General features: G+C 48.5%; 1 protein-coding gene across 1 annotated transcript in view; it reads left to right on the top strand.

Annotated features, from left to right (window-relative positions):
• The window catches only part of PRKG2 (protein kinase cGMP-dependent 2), a 229,760-nt gene that overhangs the window by 199,104 nt on the left and 4,579 nt on the right, over positions 1-26,077 (top strand). The window contains exon 17 of the mRNA XM_073637005.1: positions 7,731-7,793. Coding sequence (XP_073493106.1) covers positions 7,731-7,793 — 63 coding nt within the window. The remainder of the gene's footprint in view (positions 1-7,730; positions 7,794-26,077) is intronic.

Below are 26,077 nucleotides of genomic sequence, written 5' to 3'. Positions count from 1 at the left end.
CACCTCTCCCCCTCATTTAATGCCCCATGCAGGATGTCACTTGTTCCCCCCCATATAATGCCCCATGCAGGATGTCACTTGTTCCCCCCCATATAATGCCCCATGCAGGATGTCACTTGTTCCCCACTCCCATATAATGCCCCATGCCTCCATACATACAGTACAGACCAAAAGTTTGGACACACCTTCTCATTTAAAGATTTTTCTGTATTTTCATGACTATGAAAATTGTACATTCACACTGAAGGCATCAAAACTATGAATTAACACATGTGGAATTATATACTTAACAAAAAAGTGTGAAACAACTGAAAATATGTCTTATATTCTAGGTTCTTCAAAGTAGCCACCTTTTGCTTTGATGACTGCTTTGCACACTCTTGGCATTCTCTTGATGAGCTTCAAGAGGTAGTCACCGGAAATGGTTTTCACTTCACAGGTGTGCCCTGTCAGGTTTACTAAGTGGGATTTCTTGCCTTATAAATGGGGTTGGGGCCATCAGTTGTATTGTGCAGAAGTCTGGTGGATACACAGCTGATAGTCCGTACTGAATAGACTGTTAGCTGCTTTTTTCTTGCCATAATACAAATTCTAAGTAAAGAAAAACGAGTGGCCATCATTACTTTTAGAAATGAAGGTGAGTCAGTCCAAAAAGTTGGGAAAACTTTGAAAGTGTCCCCAAGTGCAGTTGCAAAAACCATCAAGCGCTACAAAGAAACTGGCTCACATGAGGACCGCCCCAGGAAAGGAAGACCAAGAGTCACCTCTGCTTCTGAGGATCAGTTTATCCGAGTCACCAGCCTCAGAAATCGCAGGTTAACAGCAGCTCAGATTAGAGACCAGGTCAATGCCACACAGAGTTCTAGCAGCAGACACATCTCTTCAACAACTGTTAAGAGGAGACTTTGTGCAGCAGGCCTTCATGGAAAAATAGCTGCTAGGAAACCACTGCTAAGGACAGGCAACAAGCAGAAGAGACTAGTTTGGGCTAAAGAACACAAGGAATGGACATTAGACCAGTGGAAATCTGTGCTTTGGTCTGATGAGTCCAAATTTGAGATCTTTAGTTCCAACCACCGTGTCTTTGTGCGACGCAGAAAAGGTGAACGGATGGACTCTACATGCCTGGTTCCCACCGTGAAGCATGGAGGAGGAGGTGTGATGGTGTGGGGGTGCTTTGCTGGTGACACTGTTGGAGATTTATTTAAAATTGAAGGCATACTAAACAAGCATGGCTACCACAGCATCTTGCAGCAGCATGCTATTCCATCCGTTTTGCATTTAGTTGGACCATCATATATTTTTCAATAGGACAATGACCTCAAACACACCTCCAGGCTGTGTAAGGGCTATTTGACCAAGGAGGAGTGTGATGGGGTGCTATGCCAGATTACCTGGCCTCCACAGTCACCAGACCTGAACCCAATCGAGATGGTTTGGGGTGAGCTTGACCGCAGAGTGAAGGCAAAAGGGCCAACAAGTGCTAAGCATCTCTAGGAACTCTTTCAAGATTGTTGGAAGACCATTTCCGATGACTACCTCTTGAAGCTCATCAAGAGAAAGCCAAGAGTGCACAAAGCAGTCATCAAAGCAAAAGGTGGCTACTTTGAAGAACCTAGAATATAAGACATATTTTCAGCTGTTTCACACTTTTTTGTTAAGTATATAATTCCACATGTGTTAATTCATAGTTTTGATGACTTCAGTGTGAATGTACAATTTTCATAGTCATGAAAATACAGAAAAATCTTTAAATGAGAAGGTGTGTCCAAACTTTTGGTCTGTACTGTATATATATAAAAAAAAAATCAAATACTCACCTCACTTCTCACCTGCTGCCGCTGCCCAGCTCTGGACTCCTCAGCGTCACCAGCGTCTTCCCGCTCTGCGCTGTGACGGCTCAGGAGAGAGCGCGGTGTAAAGACGTCACAGAACCCTCTGACCTGAGATGTCACAGTGCAGCAGCCGCGGAAGAAACCGGACCTGCTGTGGAGGCATGGGGAGAGGTAAGTATTGCACTGGCTGCCGGTGCCCTGAGCAAGTGGAGGGAAGGGGAGTGGCGGGTGCTGGCACCGGCACTGCACCGCTCACGGGTCCCATAGCGCGGCAGGGTGTCCAACAGTGAGTGGGCCCCCCCGTATGCTCAGGGCCCCGGCACTTGCCCGGGTGCGTCGGGTGCTGACGCCGGGCCTGCCTGTGGCCATTCATATGGGATCATAGGGACTGGATGGTCCGACCCACGTATTGCAGGCCACAGGTAATAACATATATCACAAAATCACTATCACACGTTAATTTTTGTGTGATTGCTATGGTTTCACCCGTACTGTACGACGTAATGTACTGAGTCATATGATTGATGATTTTGCAGGTACAACATTTTCGGGAACCAAATCGATGAACACTCAGTTTGAAAGCATCCGTTTTGTTTATCCTAAATTTTTCTTTTTTTTTTTATACATTCCCGTTCCCCATCTTTGGTCATTCTGAGATTACTAGGGGCAATTATACCCTTCACTGTTTGGCACACATGCGGCATACTTTGACAAGCAGCTCATGCAGGTCCGGGTAGGTTTTGAGAAACCACTGAACCACGAGGTTGAGCACATGGGCTAGCATGGTATGTGTCTGAGGTTGCCTAGCTTCAGAGCCGCCACTAGGTTCCGGCCATTGTCACACATGACCATGCCTGGCTGTAGGATTAGCGGTGACAGCCACAGATCTGCCTGCTCTATTACAGCTATCAACAACTCCTCAGAGGTGTGCAGTTTGTCCTCTAAGCATATTAGCTTCAGCAGTGCCTGTTGCCGCTTGGCTGAAGCAGTGCTGCAGTGCTTCCAGCTTGCGACTGATGTGGTCATTTCAGAGATGAGGAGGAGGAGGTGCAGGAGCTGTAAAATGTGGGGGCAACCCTGATTGACCCAAGGCTTGCAATCCTCGGCGTTGGGAGGACGTGTTCCATCCCAAGTTCCGACTGGGTTCCGGCTTCCACTATATTAACCCAGTGTGTCGTCAGCAAGATGTACCGTCCCTGGCCACAAGCACTTGTCCACGTGTCCTTGGTTAGGTTAATGTTAAGGCTAATGTTCTGGGGCACGTGCTTGTGTAATGCAGGGGCGGCACACTGGGAGAAATAGTGGCGGCTGGGGACCGAGACAGTTGCCGCCATCAGGTTGCGGAAAGATTCCGTCTCCACAAGCCTAAAAAGCAATATTTCAAGTGCAAGCATTCGAGAAATGTGTGAGTTTAGTAGTGTGGCCTGTGGGGCATTGGCTGCGTATTTTCTGCTTGTGTTCCAAGGACTGGGGTACAGACAACTGAACGCTGCGCTGGGAAAAGGACATGGACGGTGCAAGTGTGTAACGACACGTGCAGGGCGGGCGGCATCTTCGCCTGCGCCATGGACAGAGGATTAGCGTGCATGCACAACAGCGAAACAGGCAGTGGTGTCACCCGCTGACATTGTTTCTGGTCCCTGGCATTCGACCCACCTAGTCGGGTGCTTTGCTATCATGTGCCTGAGCATGCTAGTGATTGTCAGGCAGGTAGTTTTGCTGTCCCTGCTGATGCTGGCCTAGCAGATGTTGCAAAGGGCCTTTTTGGGGTTATCTGGACAGTCTTTAAAAAAGAACCAGACTCGGGAAGACCTAACAGTTGGCCTGGCAACTTCCGTCGTGTTGGTGTTCCAGGGAGCTGTTTCATGCCTTGTGTCTGTGGCCACCACACTGCTTGCTCCTGCCTGTTGTGATGCTACGCCTCCCTCCCCTTGTGTGCTGCTGTCCTCACTCTGCATGTCACCTTGCCAAGTTGGGTCAGTGACTTCATCGTCCACCACCTCGTCTTCCACGTACGTACTCTGGGCCTCCTCCTAACTTGGTGGCAATTGTGTCTCATGATCATCCACCTCTTCAACAGTTTCCCACCGTTGCCTTCGCGTGACCGTGGATACTCAAATATTTGGGCATCACTACATGCGATTTACTCTTGCCCCTCTTGAAGCTGGCCGAGTGAGAGGCCCGAATCTATAAATAGAAAAGTGAACAGCTCTTCGGAGTGTCCAAGTGTGGGCTCAGTTGTCTGCGGGCACTCGGCATGGTGGGAGGAAGGAGGATCAGGGTGAGGAATATGTGGTCCAGACTCACGACTACTGACGGTGGTGGTGGTGACAAAGTGACAGGAAGCATTATCTGCTATCCAACCAACAACCTTTTCAAACTGCTCTGGCTTCAAGAGTGGTGTTCCACGGCCCCCTAGCAAGTGGGACAGGAAGCTAGGTCGACATGATGTAGGTGCACGTTGTGCTCCCTCTGCAGGCACAGTTTCATCTTCCCCATGGCCTCGGCCTCTGCATGCAACATAACCTTCTCCGTCCCTTGCCACACGCCTTTACCATTTTAACCCATTACTTGCCAAATTAGCAATTTTCATTTGTTGTTTTTTTGGACCTAATTGGACCTAATTAGAAAATCTTAGTTGCTAGAAGCAAAAAATTAGGCATCCCAGAAAAAGGACATTGGTAGATAATGGGTTAAATGGAGTGCAATATTTGGCCCACTCCACAAAATGTCTGTCGCAGTAATATGCGATCACGTGTGACGACCACGGTTTTAGGCTGTGGCCTTGTAGTATAGTATTGGTCAATTACCAAGTGTGAATAGATTCAACAAAACACAGATGGCTGACTTTAAATGGAGTGGAATATTTGGCCCGCTCCACATAATGTCTGCATTATTATCGCAGTAATATGCAATCACATTTGACGACCACGGTTTTAGGCTGCGGCCTTGTAGTATAGTATTGGTCAGTGGCCAATTGTGAATACGTTAAACAAAACACAGATGGCTGACTTTAAATGCAGTGGAATATTTGGCACGCTCCAAAAAATTTCATGATTATTACCGCAGTAATATGGGATCATGTGTGATAATGGAAAAGTTTCTCTGCTTACACAATACAGCAATGTTAATAAAATCCCAAAAATCTGCCTCTATTCTGCTAACAAGCAAATGGAGCAGAAAAATGGAGTACTGTATTGCTTTTTAAGCAAATAATCAGGATTAAGAGCCAAAAAAATAGTCCTGATATGTAGAGCTATGGATATCTGTAACAGCAGCAGACAAAACGTGGAATGGACCCTATTGTGCTGTATACACTGTCCACAAACTCTGCCTAAGTCCTGCTATCACCAGTAATATATGCAGCTGGATTAGTCCTCAGAAGGACTGTTTTTTTAGATGCATATAAAGTTGGGCTCAAAAGTTTACATACCCCGGAAGAATTTTTCCTTTCTTGGCCTTGTTTCAGAGAATATGAATGATAACAAAAAAACTTTTTCTCCACTCATGGTTATTGGTTGGGTGAAGCCATTTATAGTCAAACTTCTGTGTTTTCTCTTTTTAAATCTTAATGACAACCAAAAACATCCAAATGACCCTGATCAAAAGTTCACATACCCCAGTTCTTAATACCGTGTATTGCCCCCTCTAACATCAATGACAGCTTGAAGCCTTTTGTGGTAGTTGTGGATGAGGTTCTTTAATTTCTCAGATGGTAAAGCTGCCCATTCTTCTTGACAAAAAGCCTCCAGTTCCTGTAAATTCCTGGGCTGTCTAGCATGAACTGCATGCTTGAGATCTCCCCAGAGTGGCTCAATGATATTGAGGTCAGGAGACTGAGTTTGCCACTGCAGAATCTTCACTTTGCTCTGCTGTAGCCATTGACAAGTCAACTTGGCCTTGAATCTTGGATCGTTGTCATGTTGGAACGTCCAAGTACGTCCAATGCGCAGCTTCCGGGCTGATGAGTGCAAATTTGCCTCCAGTATTTGCTGATAACGTGCTGCATTCATCTTTCCTTCAAATTTTACCAAGTTTCCTGTGCCTTTGTAGCTCACACATCCCCAAAACATCAGCGATCCACCTGCGTGCTTTACTGTAGGAATGGTGTTCCTTTCATCATAGGTCTTGTTGACCTCTCTCCAAATGTAACATTTATGGTTGTGGCCAAAAAAGTTCAATTTTGGTCTCATCACTCCAAATTAGCTTGTATCAGAAGTTTTGAGGCTTGTCTCTGTGCTGTTTGGCGTATTGTAGGTGAGATACTTTGTGGCATTTGTGCAGTAATGGCTTTCTTCTGACGACTCGACTATGCAGCCAATTTTTCTTCAAGTGCCTCCTTATTGTGCATCTTGAAACAGCCACACCGATAGTTTTCAGAGAGTCCTGAATTTTAGCTGATGTTATTTATGGGTTTTTCTTTGCATCCCGAACAATTTTCCTGGCAGTTGTGGCCGAAATTTTTGTTGGTCTATCTGACCGTGGTTTGGTTTTTACAGAGCCCCTGATTTTCCATTTGTTAATCACAGTTTGAACGCTGCTGACTGGCATTATCAATTCCTTGGATTTTTTTTTGTATCCATTTCTTGTGTTATACAGTTCAACTACCTTGTCCCACAGATCCGTTGACAATTCTTTTGCTTTCCCCATGACTCACAATCCAGAAACGTCAGTGACTGAATGAAAGATGAAAGAGTCTGTCTGGATCCCAGAAGCTCATTCAGCTTTTATGCACACACTGATTACAAGCAAACAGGTCACAGGTGAGGATGTTACCTTTAGTAGCCATTCAAACCCATTTGTGTCAAATTCTGTGCATGTTATCAGGCCAAAATCACAAGGGTATGTGAACTTTTGATCAGGGTCATGTGGATGTTTTTGGTTGTCATTAAGATTTAAAAAGAGAAAACACAGTAGTTTGACAATAAATGGCTTCACCGAACCAATAACCATGAGTGGAGAAAAAGTTTTTTTGTTATCATTCATATTCTCTGAAACAAGGCCAAGAAAGGAAAAATTCTGCCGGGGTATGTAAACTTTTGAGCACAACTGTATAGCTGTGAAATACCTCACTAAAACAACCACAAATTCTATCCCTAACTCAGCAGCACCTCTCCTTACTCTGCCTGATTCCGGGGTAGACTGTGACGAGCATGGCGGCGCCATGTCTTATATAGACCCGATGACGCTATGCAGCCAGCCAATCACTGTAATGCCAGAACCAACATGGCTACGGCATTACAGTGAGTGGCAGGCAATCCCTGCATGTTAATTGGCTCTCTAAAAAGCGGCAAACATGCAGGGAGGGGACCCGAGCTCCCGCGCGAGCATCCCGGAAATACTTGAGGAGCGCCGAGCGTCTCGAACAGTGAGATGCTCGGGTGAGTACCGAGCAGTGACGAGCACGCTTGCTTATCACTAGTGACTAGTGTTGAGCGAGTATGTTGTATTAACCCTTTCGCCGAGTACGCTCGGGCCGAGCTCCGAGTATTTATAGCTGCTCGGTGATAAGGTTAAATCGCTCCCGTGTGCATGATTTGCTACTGTTTGACAGTTTTATTACATGGGAGGAATGTCTATTTCTTACACATTCCTCACATGTAATAAAGCTGTCAAACAGTTGCAAATCATGCACACGGGAGCGATTTAACCTTATCACCGAGCAGCTGTAAATACTCGGAGCTCGGCCCGAGCATACTCGGACAGAACATACTCGCTCAACCCTACTAGTGACCAAATGTGTCATTCTGGGTTGGCCTTTCCATGCAGGCAGGGCTTACATGTCCTGAATATTGTTTTTAAAGTATACAGAATGCACATTTCTACTTGTGATAATCCTACAGAAACATCAAAATGATCTTTTTTTATCATTATTTTTTCTGTAATATTTTGCAGACAAAATCCAGCAGAAAGACTTGGAAACATGAAGAATGGAATATCTGACATTAAAAAACACAGGTTTTACTTTGACAATTTATGTTTTCTATAATTGTGGTTGCTTTATTGTTAACCTAATGTCATGTAGCTAAATGCCGACTTCCTAAAAACACTTTCATATCAATTCCTCATAGTTCTTTAGATCTCTGCTTTCTGTCATTTCATAGGAATCTTCATGTCTCTTTCCAGTGGTCATAAGATGCTCACAAAAGAGCTCGGCTTGTCAGAAGAAACAAGTCCTGCAACTGTGTGTCCATCCCATGGCAAGCACAAATCTGCATTTGAAGGAACTAAACAGAGGTTAATCCTTCTGTGGGTATCAAGGAGTTAATAAGGTTGCTAAATACCTGCCTGTTCTGGACAGTGCCCATCTCTGCTAGCTCAGAGCCATCATGGAGCTCTCCTACCCGTGATTTTGCTGTTTCATTTGACCTCACATCAACAGAGTAGGTCTTCCTCTTCTGGTCTGCTATGTCAATTGTGTGTCACTGCGAACATCATGCTAATTGACAGCCATCTCTTAAAGGTAGCCAGCTGTCAATCAGCATGAGATTAGCAGTGACGCCCCATCAACAGAGCAGAGCAGAAGAGAAGAAGCTGCTTTGTTGAAGTGACATCACCGGGAGCCACAGAATATGAGTGGTCGGTGACTGCTCTGAGTCAGCAGAGATCAGAGTTGGGCAGAACAGACAGGTAGTTCGCAACTACCTGCCCATTAGTTCTTCACCCTATAAGTAAAGAAAAAACCTGAAGGTGTGAACTGGAACATAAATTGATGTGCATGCAAAATGTAAATGCATGTTCACACAAGGCCATTAGACAAAGAGAAACCAAAGACAAGAAAAATACCCAAATGATTAAAAGTAAATGTATAAATCGCCCAGTGCAAAAATAATGATAAATAATAAAGGGTATTTAGTTAACATAATTACCCTATAAGTAAAAAATGCAAAATTTCTAAATATCCTCTTTAATGAAAGCTGTATAAGTCTGCATGCAATATGCTCCCCCTAGAGGTAGATGTAGGCAGCCAAATTGTTATCATTTAGCTCTAGAGGGGGAAAATTAATTAAGACTGTCGTTTTATGCTCCAGTCTTCAAATTAAGTTAGTTAGAGAAAAAAAATGTCAAATTTATTAGATGTGCTGGGTTGCCATAAAGACACAAAATAAAATCTCTGACTCAGATATGAGCAAAATGAGTCACATTGCCATGCTCCTACATCCACTTCAGTACTCTGTGGCAGCCAACTTTTCAGTGGCCTAGTAATTGCAGGAGGCGCCAAGGATGCCAGCATTCAAATGCAAAGCAAAAAAATAACATTTCCCTGGTCTGGTTGCCAGGGAATTGCTAATCTTTTTGCTCATCTCTACTAACAATGGCGGCACAGGCAGAAGAGGGCCCCTGAAGAACAATATATGGGCCCTTTGCAGTCCAGTATCTCATCAGGATGCACAATTCCACCTGCTTTGGAGGTAGAAGTGAGCCCCCTTACCTCTTGGGCTCCTGTGCGGCTGCACAAATGATTTGTCCGCCCCTGTCTACTGTGCCTGCTATTAGAAACTGTAAATTTGTGCTACAATTTGTAACATTTTCTGTCTCTACTAATGATAAATCTGACTCTAACTTCTCATCCATCTCCTGTGTATACCGGCAACTCGCTGCACACATGATCACAAAGCAGCGGGAGTCCGATGCCCACTTCTAGTTATCCGATCTCATTTTTTTGCCTCTAGAATGGAGTAGGGTGAAAGCTTTATAGCAAAGTGTCATATTTGTGAATTTCCAACAAAATATTGACAACCTATTGATAATCCCATTTTTTGTCAAAGGAAGTAAAAGGATATATTACGGTATACTAAAAAATAGTGTGTTAAATGGTATATTAAAAAATTCAATATAGTTCTCTGTATTTATAGCATCATGTGAATTATATAGACCATAGATATTGCATTTAGCTGGAAATTAAAGCCTATCAACATTTAGATAGAAGAGACCAATTTTTGTTATGGGGTCTTATGACTTGTAAGTTTGTTTAAAGTACATCTTTACACTGGTATCTATTCTTCTGCTTTCTATTACTGGATGAGAACATCTCCACAATCTCTTAAAACTTGGATCTGTTTCCAGACCTGGGAAAATGAAAATATGCATTGTACATTTACTATGAGGAGTAAGAAAAAGAAAGTGTTTCTTCCCATAAGTCTGCTTCACTTTTCATACATGACAATATCTTGTTGGCTTTGGCAGCTTTTCCCAATCCCTTGATAGAGCAAAAACATCCCGCTATGAGCTTACATAATATTGTGTCATCAGCAAATTCCCAGACATTGCTTCGGATGCCTTCAACCAAGTCATTAGTAAGCAAATTAAAAGGAAGCGGAAGCAGTATAGTCTGGTTTTCAATATTATGGATAAAAAAGTATCTAACACATTTTACTAAACACTTTCTGGGATATTGTATGTGTTTTAGGTTGTATAACAAATGTTGCCACTGGCTATGAGTCCAATGCCTTATATAAGGGGGGTTTCCACAATTCTTACATGTATAGTATATCCACCTCTACGGCACTTACAGAAACTTAAAGGGAATTTGTCAGAATTATCAACCCTCCTAAGTAGTGATGAGTGAGCATGCTCGCTACTGCTCGGTGCTCGCCCGAACATCTCATTGCTCAAGATGCTCGGCGCTCGCCGAGTATTTCCGGGGTTGCTCGGCGGCAACTCGGGTCTCCTCCCTGCATGTTTGGCGCTCTTTAGAGCGCCAATCAACATGCAGGGATTGCCTGCCACTCACTGTAATGCCGTAGCCATGTTGGTTGTGGCATTACAGTGATTGGCTGGCCGCACAGCATCATCAGGTCTTTATCAGACCTGGCACCGCTGTGATCGTCAGTCTACTCCTCAATCAGGCAGTGTAGGGAGAGGTGCTGTTGAGCTAGGAAGAGATTTGGTTGTGTATTAGGTAGTGTAGAGAGAAAACAAGTGAATTACACATATGCAGCAAACAGTCCTTCTGAGGACTAATCTATCTGCAGAGATATCAGGCAGGCAGTGTATATAGGCAGGCAGTGTATATAACAGACTGCAGTGCATATAGCACAAGAGGCTTCATTCCAATTCTGCCTTCTGCTGCTGTTAGATATTTCTATACAAAGGCCCAGGTCTCAGGGGCCAGGAATACTTTTCTTTGGATCTTTATCCTCATCATTTGCTTAAAAAGCAATCCAGAGAACACCGTTTTTCTGCACCATTTGCTTGTTGGCACTGCAGAATACAGCCAGGTCTTTTCCATATTACAGCGCTAGAAATCCAGCTATTTAAAACTGTGTTTTCTCTGTCAAACGGATCACATATACGTTGTCAGAAAATACTGCCATTTCTGGCCTCCATTAAAAAATTCTTTCAGTGAATCAGTGAAGCAATTCACAGCAGTTTGCTGTTCAAACTACTTACCTACAGGCCAGGTATTTAAAACTCTGTTTTCTCCGTCACACGGATCACATATAAGTTTGCTCCAAACTCAGTCATTTGTAGTGAACGTAGAAGATACTGTTCTCCATTTAAAATGGGCAAGGCACGTGGCATGGGACGGGGAACTGGACGTGATGGTAATGGTGCATGCAGAGGCCGAGGACAAGGCCGTGGGCAAATTGAAATTGTGCCACAACAAACACCCACATCTTCTCGCCTGACCTTCCTGCCCCAATTTCTAGGGGACCGCAGCACACCACTATTGAACCCAGAGCAGTGTCAAAAGGTTGTTGGTTGGATAATGCTTCCAGTCACTTAGCCATCACCACCACCACCACCCTGTCTTCCACACGGTCAAGTCTCAGTAGCTGTGAGTCTGGACTGCATATTCCTCACCCTGATCCTCCTTCCTCCCACCATGCCGAGTGCCTAGAGACAACTGATCCCACACTTGGACACTCTGAAGTGCTGTTCACTTTTCCATTTATAGATTCGGGCCTCTCACCCGGTCCACTAGAAGCGGGGCAAGAGGAGATCGCGTATAGCGATGCCCAAATATTTGAGCAGCCACGGTGACACGATGGCGACGGTGAGAAAGTGTCAGAAGAGGTGGACGATGATGAGACACAATTGCCAGAAAGTCAGGAGGAGGACCAGGGTGGTGGATGATATAGTAACTGACCTAACCTGGCAGGAGGACATGCAGAGAGAGGACAGCAGCACACAGGGGGAGGGAGGCAGAGCACCCCAACAGGCAGGAAGAAGCAGTGTGGTGGCCGCAGACAGAAGGCAGGCAACCGTTCCCCGTAACACCAACACGAAGGAAGTTGCCAGTACAACTGTTAGGTCTTCCCGAGTCTGGTTGTTTTTTAAAGACTCTGCCGATAACCCCAAAAAGGCCATTTGCACCACCTGCCAGGCCAGCATCAGCAGGGGTGGCAAAACGACCAGCCTGACCACCACCAACATGATCAGGCACATGGCAGCAAAGCACCCGACTTTGTGGGCCGAACCACAGGGTCCAGGAACAGTGTCTGCAGGTGGCACCATTGCTTCTTCCGTTGCTGTGCATGCAAGCCAATCCCCTGTCCATGGTGCATGCGAAGATGCCTCCTGCCCTGCACCTGTCGTTGCGCACTCTCAAGTAGCAGCATCAGGAAGCACGTCCATGTCCTTGTCCCAGCGCCACGTTCAGTTGTCCATACCCCAGTCCTTGGAACGCAAGCGCAAATATGCAGCCAACGCCCCACAGGCCACACTACTAAATTCTCACATTTCACGACTGCTTGCGATCGAAATGTTGCCTTTTAGGCTCGTGGAGACGGAAGCATTCCGCAACCTGATGGCAGAGGCCGTCCCTCGGTACTCGGTCCCCAGCCACCACTATTTCTCCTGGTGTGCCGTCCCCGCATTACACAAGCACGAGTCCCAAAACATTAGCTGTGCCCTCAACAACGCAGTTACCGGGAAAGTCCACCTAACCACGGACACGTGGACAAGTGCTTGTGGTCAGGGACGGTACATCTCACTCATGGCACACTGGGTTAACATAGTGGAAGCCGGGACCCAGTCGGACCTTAAGACGGAACACGTCCTCCCAACGCCAAGGATTGCGGGTCCTAGGTCAATCAGGGTTGCCCTCACGGTCTACAGCTCCTGCACCTCATCCTCCTCAGCCTCCTCCTCCTCTTCAGCCTCCATCTCCAAAATGACCAGATTAGTCACAAGCTGGAAGCACTGCAGCACTGCCTCGACCAAGCGGCAACAGGTTGTGATGAAGCTGATATGCTTAGGTGACAAACCGCAAAATGCTGAAGAGTTGTGGACAGCTCTGAAAGAGCAGGCTGATCTGTGGCTCACACCGCTGAACCTACAGCCAGGCATGGTTGTATGTGACAATGGCCGGAACCTGGTGGCGGATCAGAGGCGAGGCGAGCTCACACACGTACCATGCCTGGCCCATGTGCTTAACCTCGTAGGTCAGCGGTTTCTCAGATCCCACTCAGAGCTGCCGGATCTGCTTGTTAAAGTACGCCGCCTGTGTGCCCATTTTAGAAAGTCAGCTACAGCTTCCGCCGCCCTTGCCGTGTTTTAGCAGCGTTTGCAGCTTCCGGCTCACAGACTGGTGTGTGATGTCCCCACGCGTTGGAACTCTACACTGCAGATGTTGGGAAGGATTTGTGAGCAGAAGAGGGCAGTTCTTGACTACCAGCATCAACAAGGCCGTCGGTATTCAGACTCCACACATAAGACCTCAGGAGTGGACATGGATGTCAGACATATGTACCATCCTCCAAAACTTTGAGGACTCCACCAAGATGGTGAGCAGCGATGACGCCATAATTAGCATCACCATCCCGCTTCTCTGTCTTCTGAAACGCTCTCTGCTCACAATCAAAGAGGATGCATTGCAGACGGAGCACGATGAGATGGAGCAAGGAAACATACAGGGTGATTACACACAGCCAAGCCTCATCTCATCCCAAAGTGGATTGGGTGACAATGAGGAAGAGGAGGAGGAGGAGGAAGGACAGGAGCTAGTTTCATGCACTATAGATGGTACTACCTGCACAGCTGTCATACCGTCTGTTCAGCGTGGATGGCCAGAGGACAGAGAGCACGAGGAGGAGGAGGAGAGCATGGTCAGTCATCCTCTTGGTAAGGACACGGAAGTCTTGCCTGTTAGTAGTCTGGCACGCATGGCTGAGTTTATGTTACGCTGCCTTTCCCATGACCCTCGCGTTCTCAAAATTTTGGGTGACAGTCATTACTGGTTGGTGACACTTCTAGACCCACGCTACAAGGAGAACTTTATATCTCTTATTCCTGAGGCGGATAGGTCTACAAAAATGGGGCTGTACCAGGAGGGCCTTGTTGCGGAACTATTAAAAAAATTCCCATCTGAAAACGCTGGCGGCAGGGCACACTTCGTTGGACAACCAAGGAGTACAGGCAAGAGAGACACAAATCCAATCCAGCAGAGGCAGGGGAACACTGTCAAAGTTCTGGGAGAGTTTTCTCAGACCCTCCCATTGCACAGGCCCTGAGGCGCGGGGTACTCTCACAAGGAGAGCAACGTTTTGGAAGATGCTGATCAAGTACCTTGCCGACTGTACCAATGTCCTCCGTGATTCCTCTGCGCCTTATAATTATTGGGTATCCAAGCTGGATGCATGGTATGAACTGGCTGTCTATGCCTTGGAGGTCCTGGCCTGCCCTGCCGCCAGCCTTTATCAGAGCGGGTTTTTAGTGCCACTGGTGGAATTATAACTGATAGGCGCATCCGCCTGTCAACTGGAAATGCTGACAGGCTGACTCTTAAAAAAATGAACAAGGGCTGGATTGGGCCAGACTTATCAACACCACCGAATGATAGCAGCGTAACATAAACTCAAATCCAGTGTCTTTTCTTGGGAGGTGTATTCCCATGCACCTTTTCACACCCAGACATGGGTATACGCTTCCTGATTTTGGCTATTTGCTCTTGTCCTCAGCCATCTCCTCATCCTCCACCACCATATCACCTGGGTGACCGTGGTCCGTGATGCAACACCCACATAATTTTTTTAAAGGGTGTTTATGATGCCCGTAAGAAAAAAAAATTATACAGTATGTTCATGTATACCCCCAAGGGGTAAATGTTTGTCAGCCCATACACTTAGTGCATGGGCATTACAAGTATAGGAGGCCCGCTCCTTTCTAATGGGAACATTTTTTATGAGGCCCTCCTCCACGTCTCTTCCAAGGGGCATTGAAGTGCCTCCAAATTTTTGGCAGCCCTTGCATTCACTGCATAGGCCAACACTATGGGAGACTCTCTCCTTTCTAATGGGAATTTGTTGTTACTGTGGCCCTGCTCTATGTGTCTTTAATTTCTTATTGGGTTTTTCCTAAATCTGGTCAGCCGTTAGACTCCCTGCATACCCTATAACTGTATAGCAGACTCTCTCCTTTCTAATGGGAATTTGCCGTTACTGTGGCCCTGCTCTATGTGTCTTTAAATTCTTAGTGGGGTTTTTCCTAAAATTGGTCAGCCTTTGGACTCACTGCATACCCTATAACTGTATAGCAGACTCTCTCCTTTCTAATGGGAATTTGTCGTTACTGTGGCCCTGCTCTATGTGTCTTTAAATTCTTAGTGGGCTTTTCCTAAAATTGTTTAGCCGTTGGACTCACTGCATACCCTATAACTGTATAGCAGACCCTCTCCTTTCTAATGGGATCATGTCATACTTGTTACTGTGGCCCTGCTCTGTGTGTCTTTAAATTCTTAGTGGGGTTTTTCCTAAAATTGGTCAGCCTTTGGACTCACTGCATACCCTATAACTGTATAGCAGACTCTCTCCTTTCTTATGGGAATTTGTCGTTACTCTGGCCCTGCTCTATGTGTCTTTAAATTCTTAGTGGGGTTTTTCCTAAAATTGGTCAGCCTTTGGACTCACTGCATACCCTATAACTGTATAGCAGACTCTCTCCTTTCTAATGGGAATTTGTCGTTACTGTGGCCCTGCTCTATGTGTCTTTAAATTCTTAGTGGGCTTTTCCTAAAATTGTTTAGCCGTTGGACTCACTGCATACCCTATAACTGTATAGCAGACCCTCTCCTTTCTAATGGGAACATGTCATACTTGTTACTGTGGCCCTGCTCTGTGTGTCTTTAAATTCTTAGTGGGGTTTTTCCTAAAACTGGTCAGCTTTTGGACTCACTGCATATGTGTCACCCTACCTGGATGCCACAAGTGTAATTAAAGCTGTGTCTGAGAGCAAGGGGGAGGTTCTCTGGCCAGGGGAACATTAGCATGCAATGCCTCCTGTCTCAGGCCAGTAGGGGGAGCAGGCTGCCCCTATAAAAGCTGGTACTGGGGACAGGGTTAGAGAGAGCTGGATTGCCTGTCTCAGCTCTGAGACGTGTCCCAGAGTGGAGCAGGGACAGAAAGTTGATTGCACCTAAGAGGAAGTTTGGCAGTAGGAGAGAGCCACCAGCCAGAGACAAGAGGCGCAGTGAGCCTGTCTTGGCAGAGAAAAGACTCAACTTTACCAGACTTTGGTGTCTGAGGCTGGAAGGATTCCACATCCCCCAGCAGAGAACCAGCCCGCAAGGGACTGTACATTCCTTGGCCTAAGAAGCCTGGAGGCCCTGCCACAACCGAAGGGACCAGTAAAGCCGTACAAGGCTGGGAGCAGAAAGGAACCCACGTCGCAGGCCATACAGGCGAGAAAGCACGGAAGCTCGGAAACGTGGGCTGTTATCCTATCAGGAGGAGATAGTCAGAAGGAGCGCAGAAAGCACGGTAGGCCTACACCCTCACCCTGACCAGGGCCAATTTCCCCGTTGCTCTCAGACATCCAGGTCCCCTCCTAGCTGGGACTGTTTATGGGTCAGTTTGCCTGTTTCAGTAAAGACCCTGGACTGCAACCTGTTGTCTGTGTGCTCCTTGCTCCTCCAGCACTATCATCACTGGGACTCTCACTACCATCACTCCCACCATTCACTATACTGCCCTGGGGCCGCACTCTTCCCGTGGGGAGTCACACTACCCTAGCTGCACACCTCATCAGCCCCAGCGGTCTGCAAGCAGCGGCGGTTCCTAATAACCGCAATCCACGGGTGGCGTAGTCGGACATAATCAATATAACGGACTACCACTGGCCTGACCACCCTGAGCCACGGAACCGGGTTGCCACTACTACCCCCATCGTTCCCTATTGCCCGGATCCGAGTGCCCCACGGCCCAGGGGGCGAGTCAGCTTTGGCGTAGTCGGCAGGATTTCGTGCCCGCAACCACCGGGTACTGCGTGCCTGAAAAAGACTTTTGTAACTTACCTGTGGCGAAGTTTCCCGCCGTCCGGAGTCGTTTCCCGCCATCCGGAGCCGATTCCCGCCATCAGACGCCATCTTGGACCGTTTCCCGCCGTCTTCTGCCGTCTTCCCGCCATCCGCAGCTGCTTCCCGCCATCGGACGCCATCTTCAGGACGCCGCGCGGGAAGAAGAGGGGCGTGGACGTCAAAACCGTGCGAGATCCGAAGCTCCGCCCCACGCACCGACGCTGCGCAAGGTCCTGGAAGGGAGAGAGAGCGACGCTGACGTCATCAGGACGCGACGCCAGGTCCTCGTCCATAGGAGCAGCAGCGGAGCCGCGGCCTACAGAAGAGGATCGTCGGAAGGTAGGCCACACTTCACTAGGGGGGGAGGAAGATGTCGGACACAGAGGCGCCCACTACCACCAACGCAGCTGCAGCAGCGGTGATGCCCTTTTCCTTGCCCTACATCCCTGGAGCGGCCTGGCTGCCCAAATACTCAGGGGAGCCCCATGCCCTAACTGACTTCAAGGAAAGACTGTATAGTTTGTTCCAAGTTTACCCCCTGACAGAGGAACAGAAGGTCAGCATATTGACAGGGCAGTTAACTGGCGCAGCCCAAAGGGAGGTAAAATCATGGCCCATTGAGGAGAAAGGGACTGTGAAGGGTATTCTGGCCCGGCTGCGGGGTACCTTTGATACACGTACCTCCGCTGAAATTAAAATGAGGTTCTATGGATGTAAGCAGCGGGCACAGGACAGCATCAGAGACTATGCCCTAAATCTGCAGGAAGCCTTGAGGGCTATTCAACAAACTGACCCTGGCAGTGTGCAGGAAACCGATAAGCTGCTAACAGAACAATTCATAGAGGGTCTGCTGTCCAGCGCCCACAGGGCCCAGCTGCGCCTCATGTTCTTCCAGAACCCCGACCTGACCTTTGCCCAATTTAAGGACAGGGCCATAAGGGTGCTCCGTGAATCTGCAACCAGTGGCGCTATAAAACCCCCGGTGCCCTGCTATCACCTACCACCAGGAGGCGGCGCCCTCCTCTATGGACTCCGTGGAGGCTGATGCACAGGCCCTGAACCAAGCCCCGTCGAAAGGCCTGCACCACCAAGTCCAGGAGCTGACCAGGAGCGTCGCGGCGTTGACCAGGACCGTCCAGGCGTTGCAAGTGGACCCGTCAAGACCCATCAAGCTGGCTTCAAGTCCGGAGGATGTCCCGTGGCGTCGACAGAGGAGGATCCCGTCGTTCCGAGGGAGGCCCACAGACCGCTACGCAGAGGATGGACAGCCCATTTGCCGTCGATGCAACCAGCCCGGACACATTTCCAGGTACTGTAATTTAAACGGGTCCAACCTGGGGCAGAGGGCCGACCCCCAGGCATAAGATCACCAGGCCCTTATAATTGGCGTGATAAGTACGTTGGGGGGCGCCCGGTTTTACCCATGGTGCTGGACGGTATCCCCATGAGCGCCTTGCTGGATACTGGGTCGCAAGTAACCACAATCCCTTATGTACTTTTTAAGCAGTATTGGACTGATGCTGATATCACACGGTATCCAGACAGTAACTTGAGCATCATCGCCAGTAATGGCTTACCCGTGCCACAGATGGGGTTCAAGGAGATGACCATTAAAATTGGTAAAGTTGAACTGCCGGCACAGGGAGTGATTATTGTGGACATTGACCGTCATGAAAGTCACCCTAAAATAACTGTGGGTACTAACATAATTGAAAATTGTCTTTCAGAAGTAATTGTAATTCTACAACAGGTGGCGGTGAATGCTAGTTCCAGCCAACAGAGAGTCCTCAACAAGGAGATAAAAGCCCTGATGAGACGGCAGCAGGTAGAACTGTCTGGTGGTGAGATCGGTAGCGTAAGACTCAGTGATTCATTCCCCATTTCCATGCCTCCCAAAAGTGAAATGATGATCTGGTGTCGGACTGCAATCGGGTTGAGAGGTAGAGACTACCAAGCCATGGTAGAACCCGTGTACTCAGACAGCAGGCCCACCATTTTGACAGCCCGGGGGGTGGTTGATGTCCGTCATGGGAGGGTGCCCGTCCGCATCCTCAACATTGGGGAGAGGGAAGTACACTTACCCAGGTACGCTACACTCGCCAAACTGTTTGTCGTCGAACACCAAGCTATCAGGGCCGTGGAACCCTTGCCTTCATCTCCACAGGCGGAGGGTAATGGCTCCCAGAAACAAAAGGAGGACTGGTGCCAGAAACTCCACGTGGGTGCTGACTCCACTCCCCTGCACCAAAAACAAGGAGTCTACCGGGTGGTACAGGAGTACGAGAGAGTCTTTAGTAAGCACCCGCTAGACTTCGGCACAGTAAAAGGGATAGAACACCACATCCCCACAGGGAGCCACCCACCAATAAAAGAGAGGCACAGACCTGTACCCCCTGCACATTATCAGAACGCCAAGGGTATGCTGCGGGAAATGAAAGAAGCTGGGGTCATTAGAGACAGCTGTAGCCCCTGGGCAGCCCCCTTGGTTCTGGTGAAAAAGAAAGACGGCACCATGAGAATGTGCGTGGACTATAGACAAATCAACCGTATCACCCACAAAGACGCATATCCGCTGCCTAGAATAGAAGAGTCTTTAGCCGCACTAAAATCTGCTAACTTCTTTTCTACTTTGGACCTTACTAGCGGGTACTGGCAGGTTCCTGTGGCAGAGGCTGACAAGGAGAAGACCGCCTTCACCACCCCGATGGGACTGAGCGAATTCAACTGTATGCCTTTCGGGCTCTGCAACGCACCAGGGACCTTCCAGCGGCTGATGGAATGCTGTCTAGGGCACCGAAACTTCGAGACGGTCCTCCTTTACCTGGACGACGTGATCGTCTATTCGAAGACCTACGAGGACCATCTCAAGCACCTGGCTGAGGTGTTCGAAGCCCTGGCAGGCTATGGCCTGAAGGTGAAACCATCGAAGTGCCACCTGCTGAAACCAAAGGTCCAGTACCTAGGGCACGTGGTAAGCGCGGAAGGAGTGGCCCCCGACCCTGACAAGGTCACGGCAATCAAGAGCTGGCCAAGCCCCTCGAACATCAAAGAGGTGAGACAGTTTCTCGGGTTGGTAGGCTACTACCGAAGGTTCATCCCCGGGTTCACTAAGATGGCAGCTCCTATGCAGGACCTCCTGATCGGACAGTCCAAGTCCAGAAGTCAAAAGCCACCCTTCAAGTGGGATAAACCGGAAGAGGAGTCCTTCCGCCAGCTAAAGTTGGCCCTCACTGGGGATGAGATCCTGGCCTACCCTGATTATGGCCAGCCTTTCATTCTCCACACTGACGCCAGTAATGTGGGACTGGGAGCCGTACTGTCCCAAAACCAACAGGGCAGAGAACGGGTGATCGCATACGCCAGCCGGAAGCTGAGGCCCACCGAAAGGAACCCGGAGAATTACAGCTCCTTCAAGCTAGAATTCTTGGCGGTGGTGTGGGCCGTGACGGAACGCTTCAAGCATTACCTGGCCTCCGCAAAGTTCACCGTGTACACGGAAAACAACCCGTTGACACACCTGGACAATGCAAGACTGGGTGCCCTGGAACAGCGGTGGATGGCCCGTCTCTCCAACTATGACTTCGTGATCAAGTACCGGGCAGGCAAAACCAACGCCAACGCGGACGCCCTATCAAGAATGCCTCACTTACCTGAAGGTGACGAAGACCCAGAAGAGCTGGAAGAGGTAGAACTCCCCGCGTTTCACCGGTATGGAGCCGCTCAACACTCTCACCGCGTGAAGGAGGAGGATCTAACAACTGTGATGATGAATCCCCTACCTCACCACAGCTGGGCCAAAACCCAAGATAGTGACCCTGCTGTCCGCCTGGTGAAAGATCTGCTGACCCGGGAAGACGCCCGCCTAGATCCAGATGCCCCAGAGGAAGCCAAGCAGCTATGGAAGGAGAAGAGCAAGCTGTTCCTCTACGAAGGCAAGTTGTGCAGAAGGATTGTCAACCACCGGACGCACGAGCTGACCTGGCAAGTCGTGGTCCCAAGGCGAGATGCAGCTATGGTCCTGGGAGCTTACCATGACAGAGCGGGACACTTCGGTTGGAAGAAACTGGAGTTCCTACTAAGAGGAAGGTTCTTTTGGGTCGGCATGAGAGGAGCAGTAGAAAAGTGGTGCAGAGACTGTGGCCCTTGTCACCTGAGGAGGAAGGACCGCACCAGCCAGAAGACACCCTTGAGGCCCATCGTCACCACGCAGCCTCTTGAGCTGGTAGCTCTGGACCACGTCAAATTGGCTCCAAGCCGGTCCGGATACATCTACGCCCTGACAATCGTGGACCACTATTCCCGTTTTCTAGTGGTGGTCCCGGTAAAGGACTTGACAGCCCAAACAGCGGCCCGAGCCTTCCAGCAATACTTCTGCCGTCCACACGGGTATCTGGAACAGGTCCTGACAGACCAGGGTCCAGCGTTTGAAGCTGAAATCTTCCAGGAGTTCTGCAACCTCTATGGCTGTAAGAAGATTCGGACAACGCCTTACCACCCCCAAACCAACGGGATGTGTGAGAAGATGAACAATATAGTCATTGATCTCCTGAAGACGTTGCCCCTGGAGGAACGCAGCCTGTGGCCAGAAAAACTGCCGGACCTGGTAGACATGTACAACAATATCCCGGTGAACGCTACAAACTGCACCCCGGCTTACCTGATGCGAGCCAGACCGGGTAAGCTGCCCGTAGACCTGGAGATGGGAGTCCTAATACCTGAGGACACCTCCCCGGATGCGGACTGGGATACGGAAAGGCAACTGCAGTACAAGAAGGTACAGGAGAGTGTGGAGAAGAGCCTGGCCCAGGTGAGAGAGAAGCAAGAAAGACTCTTCAATCAACACGCCCCTGCTAGTCCCCTAGAACCTGGTGAGCAAGTCCAAAAGCAAAAAAGAAGGCTACATAAGTTGGACGACCAGTGGGAAAGGGAACCCTACACCGTACTGCAGTCTGACCACGACAACCCAAAGGTGTGCGTAATCACCAAGGACGGAGGAGAAACCACTAGTGTCGTCTCCAGAGACCACCTCAAAAGGTGCCCCGAGCAACTCCGCAGTGCAGAAGAGGATCAGAGTGACCTTGAACCCGCAGAGGACAAGGAAGAAATGATCAGCACCGTTCTCGGAGAGTTCCCTCAGTCCTGGACTCGCATAAATGATGCCATAGTGGTACCCGTCCTGCATTTCCTGCAACCGGCCCTGCAACAACCAACACCAGAGCCGGAAGGTGAAGAGGAGCAAGCGGTTCCAGAGGCAGAAGAGCCTGTACCAGCAGCCCAGGAGAGTCAACGCTCTGCTGACAGTGAGCCTGCCATGCCTGCGGTAAGCCAAAGAACCCGCAGACAGCTGCCTGCCCTACCTGTACACCCAGCTGGTAGCTGTACCCCTAACGCTAGTGGGGAAAGCCAGGTTGGTCCACCACCAGACAGTGGGTTAAGGAGGTCAACCAGGAGCACAAAGGGACAGATACCCGCTCGCTGGAGAATATAGAGTTTACTAAAATTGTAAATAGCCCTGTTGCAAAATGTTGAAATGTTTGCCAAGTTACCTGCATGTTTATTAATAGTGTGTTTCAGTTTCTTGCAGCTACCGTAAGGACTCACAGGTTATGGACTTTTTATAACCAGGACCTTGTATGGACTGCATTCTGAGCCTAACCCAGGAATGAACTAAGACTGTGAAGGACTTGGGGTAGGACAGACCCCCTCCTGGTTAAGGCTCCCCGTTGTTTTTGTGATATGGACACCCGGTCACAGACCACACTGTGACCTAAAGAACTCAATTTGTGCGTCGTCTGTCTATTAATGTGTTATTGTTGTGCATATTGTCTTTGTTTATTGTTTAGTCCCGGAGTACTAAATTTCACTAGGGGGGAATGTGTCACCCTACCTGGATGCCACAAGTGTAATTAAAGCTGTGTCTGAGAGCAAGGGGGAGGTTCTCTGGCCAGGGGAACATTAGCATGCAATGCCTCCTGTCTCAGGCCAGTAGGAGGAGCAGGCTGCCCCTATAAAAGCTGGTACTGGGGACAGGGTTAGAGAGAGCTGGATTGCCTGTCTCAGCTCTGAGACGTGTCCCAGAGTGGAGCAGGGACAGAAAGTTGATTGCACCTAAGAGGAAGTGTGGCAGTAGGAGAGAGCCACCAGCCAGAGACAAGAGGCGCAGTGAGCCTGTCTTGGCAGAGAAAAGACTCAACTTTACCAGACTTTGGTGTCTGAGGCTGGAAGGATTCCACATCCCCCAGCAGAGAACCAGCCCGCAAGGGACTGTACATTCCTTGGCCTAAGAAGCCTGGAGGCCCTGCCACAACCGAAGGGACCAGTAAAGCCGTACAAGGCTGGGAGCAGAAAGGAACCCACGTCGCAGGCCATACAGGCGAGAAAGCACGGAAGCTCGGAAACGTGGGCTGTTATCCTATCAGGAGGAGATAGTCAGAAGGAGCGCAGAAAGCACGGTAGGCCTACACCCTCACCCTGACCAGGGCCAATTTCCCCGTTGCTCTCAGACATCCAGGTCCCCTCCTAGCTGGGACTGTTTATGGGTCAGTTTGCCTGTTTCAGTAAAGACCCTGGACTGCAACCTGTTGTCTGTGTGCTCCTTGCTCCTCCAGCACTATCATCACTGGGACTCTCACTACCATCACTCCCACCATTCACTATACTGCCCTGGGGCCGCACTCTTCCCGTGGGGAGTCACACTACCCTAGCTGCACACCTCATCAGCCCCAGCGGTCTGCAAGCAGCGGCGGTTCCTAATAACCGCAATCCACGGGTGGCGTAGTCGGACATAATCAATATAACGGACTACCACTGGCCTGACCACCCTGAGCCACGGAACCGGGTTGCCACTACTACCCCCATCGTTCCCTATTGCCCGGATCCGAGTGCCCCACGGCCCAGGGGGCGAGTCACATACCCTATAACTGTATAGCAGACTCTCTCCTTTCTTATGGAAATTTGTCGTTACTCTGGCCCTGCTCTATGTGTCTTTAAATTCTTAGTGGGGTTTTTCCTAAAATTGGTCAGCCTTTGGACTCACTGCATACCCTATAACTGTATAGCAGACTCTCTCCTTTCTAATGGGAATTTGTCGTTACTGTGGCCCTGCTCTATGTGTCTTTAAATTTTTAGTGGGGCTTTTCCTAAAATTGTTCAGCCGTTGGACTCACTGCGTACCCTATATAACTGTATAGCAGACCCTCTCCTTTCTAATGGGAACATGTCATACTTGTTACTGTGGCCCTGCTCTGTGTGTCTTTAAATTCTTAGTGGGGTTTTTCCTAAAATTGGTCAACCTTTGGACTCACTGCATACCCTATAACTGTATAGCAGACTCTCTCCTTTCTAATGGGAATTTGTCGTTACTGTGGCCCTGCTCTATGTGTCTTTAAATTCTTAGTGGGGTTTTTCCCAAATTTTGGCAGCCTTTGAGGTCACAGTATGGGCATTACCACTATAGGAGACCTGCTCCTTTATCATGGGAACATTTTTTTTACTGAGACCCTCCTCTATGTCTCTTCAAAGGGGTATTGTGTTGCGTCAAAATTTTTGGCAGCTCTTGCAGTCACTGGATACGCAATAACAGTATAGGAGACCCACTTGTTAATAATGGGAACAACAAAGCATAGCCGGCTGATGGCTCTCTAACAATAGCGAGGGCCGACTGCTGGCCTTTTAAGAATAGTAAGGGCCGTCTGATGGCCCTATAAAAATAGGCTTTATGACTTTCAGAGTCCCTCCATCATAAATAAAACAGGATGTGTCTGATATATCACACACCACATTGCCTGATAATGTTGTAAAATGTTAAAATGTCATTTCCCGGTGAATGCATTTGTCTTAAAAAATAACGCAAAAAAAACAAAACAATGGGATCTTTCTTTAGTATAAAAATCAGCGTCACCAATTTAACCTCAATGTAAATCACATTGTTCAGCTCCTGCACCTCCTCCTCCATCTCCAAAATGACCACATCCGTCACAAGCTGACAGCACTGCAACACTGCCTTGGCCAAGCGGCAACAGGCTGTGCTGAAGATAACATGCTTAATGCTTAATTGACAAACCGCCCAGCGCTGCAGAGTTGTTGAAAGCTGTAACACAGCAGCCTGATCTGTGGCTCTCACCGCTGAACATACAGCCAGGTATGGTCGTGTGTGACAATGGGCGGAACCTGGTGACAGAGAAATGACAACCAGAGTAGATACGGTTTCCCTCTATGCCAGTCCTTTCACCAAGCTAAATACAACTCTCATCAAAAAAAGCTGTGGACTGGCTCCGTATCGTCCCTGGCCACATTCACCTGTCCACGTGTTTGTGGGTAGGCGGTCCTTCCCAGTAAGTGCTTCCAGGGGTCTTCCCCATGCTGTTCCCATGTCATTTGAGCACTGTTCCCATCGATTTGGGCAATTTTTAGGCCCTCTGCAGACCGCCGGGGGGAGCCGCCTGAAAAATGCTCGAGTTTCGGATAGACTTACATTGGGCTCGTTGCTCGGGTCGAGCAACTGGGTATTCCAATTTGCTCGACCCGAGCAACGAGTACCCGAGCAATTTAGTGCTCGCTCATCACTACTCCTAAGCAGTGGAATAAAATGATACCTTGATATCTGCGATCTGATGTCTTATTCCAGAGTAATGCATGCTTTTCTTGATATCTAATGAGCTATTAAGATCTATGGGTAGGACATAGATCTGCCTCAGAATCTGCTTCCAGAGCTTATTTTAAATCAAAGGGGGTGTTACCAGTGTGAGACATGTAATGACTGACAGTTTGCTCTCCTGATCTACATGTCTCACACCTGTAACACTCCATATCATTTAAAATAAGCTCTGGAGGCAGATTCTCAGGGGGATTTATGTCTGGACCATAGATCTTAAGAGTTGATTTGTATATAAGAAACACATGGATTCTGGATTAAGACATCAAATTGTAGATATAAAGTTATCATTTTATTCTGCTTTCTATGACCTACGTGCCCATATAGACGCTTAGGATGGTTGATCCAACT

The sequence above is a fragment of the Phyllobates terribilis genome, unplaced genomic scaffold (genome assembly GCF_046119375.1).
Source record: "Phyllobates terribilis strain yellow unplaced genomic scaffold, ASM4611937v1 Scaffold_1__5_contigs__length_1240528914, whole genome shotgun sequence".
In the NCBI taxonomy this organism is placed as follows: domain Eukaryota; kingdom Metazoa; phylum Chordata; class Amphibia; order Anura; family Dendrobatidae; genus Phyllobates; species Phyllobates terribilis.
The sequence above is the reverse complement of the archived record's forward strand: the minus strand, read 5'-3'. Positions and strand labels throughout refer to the sequence as shown.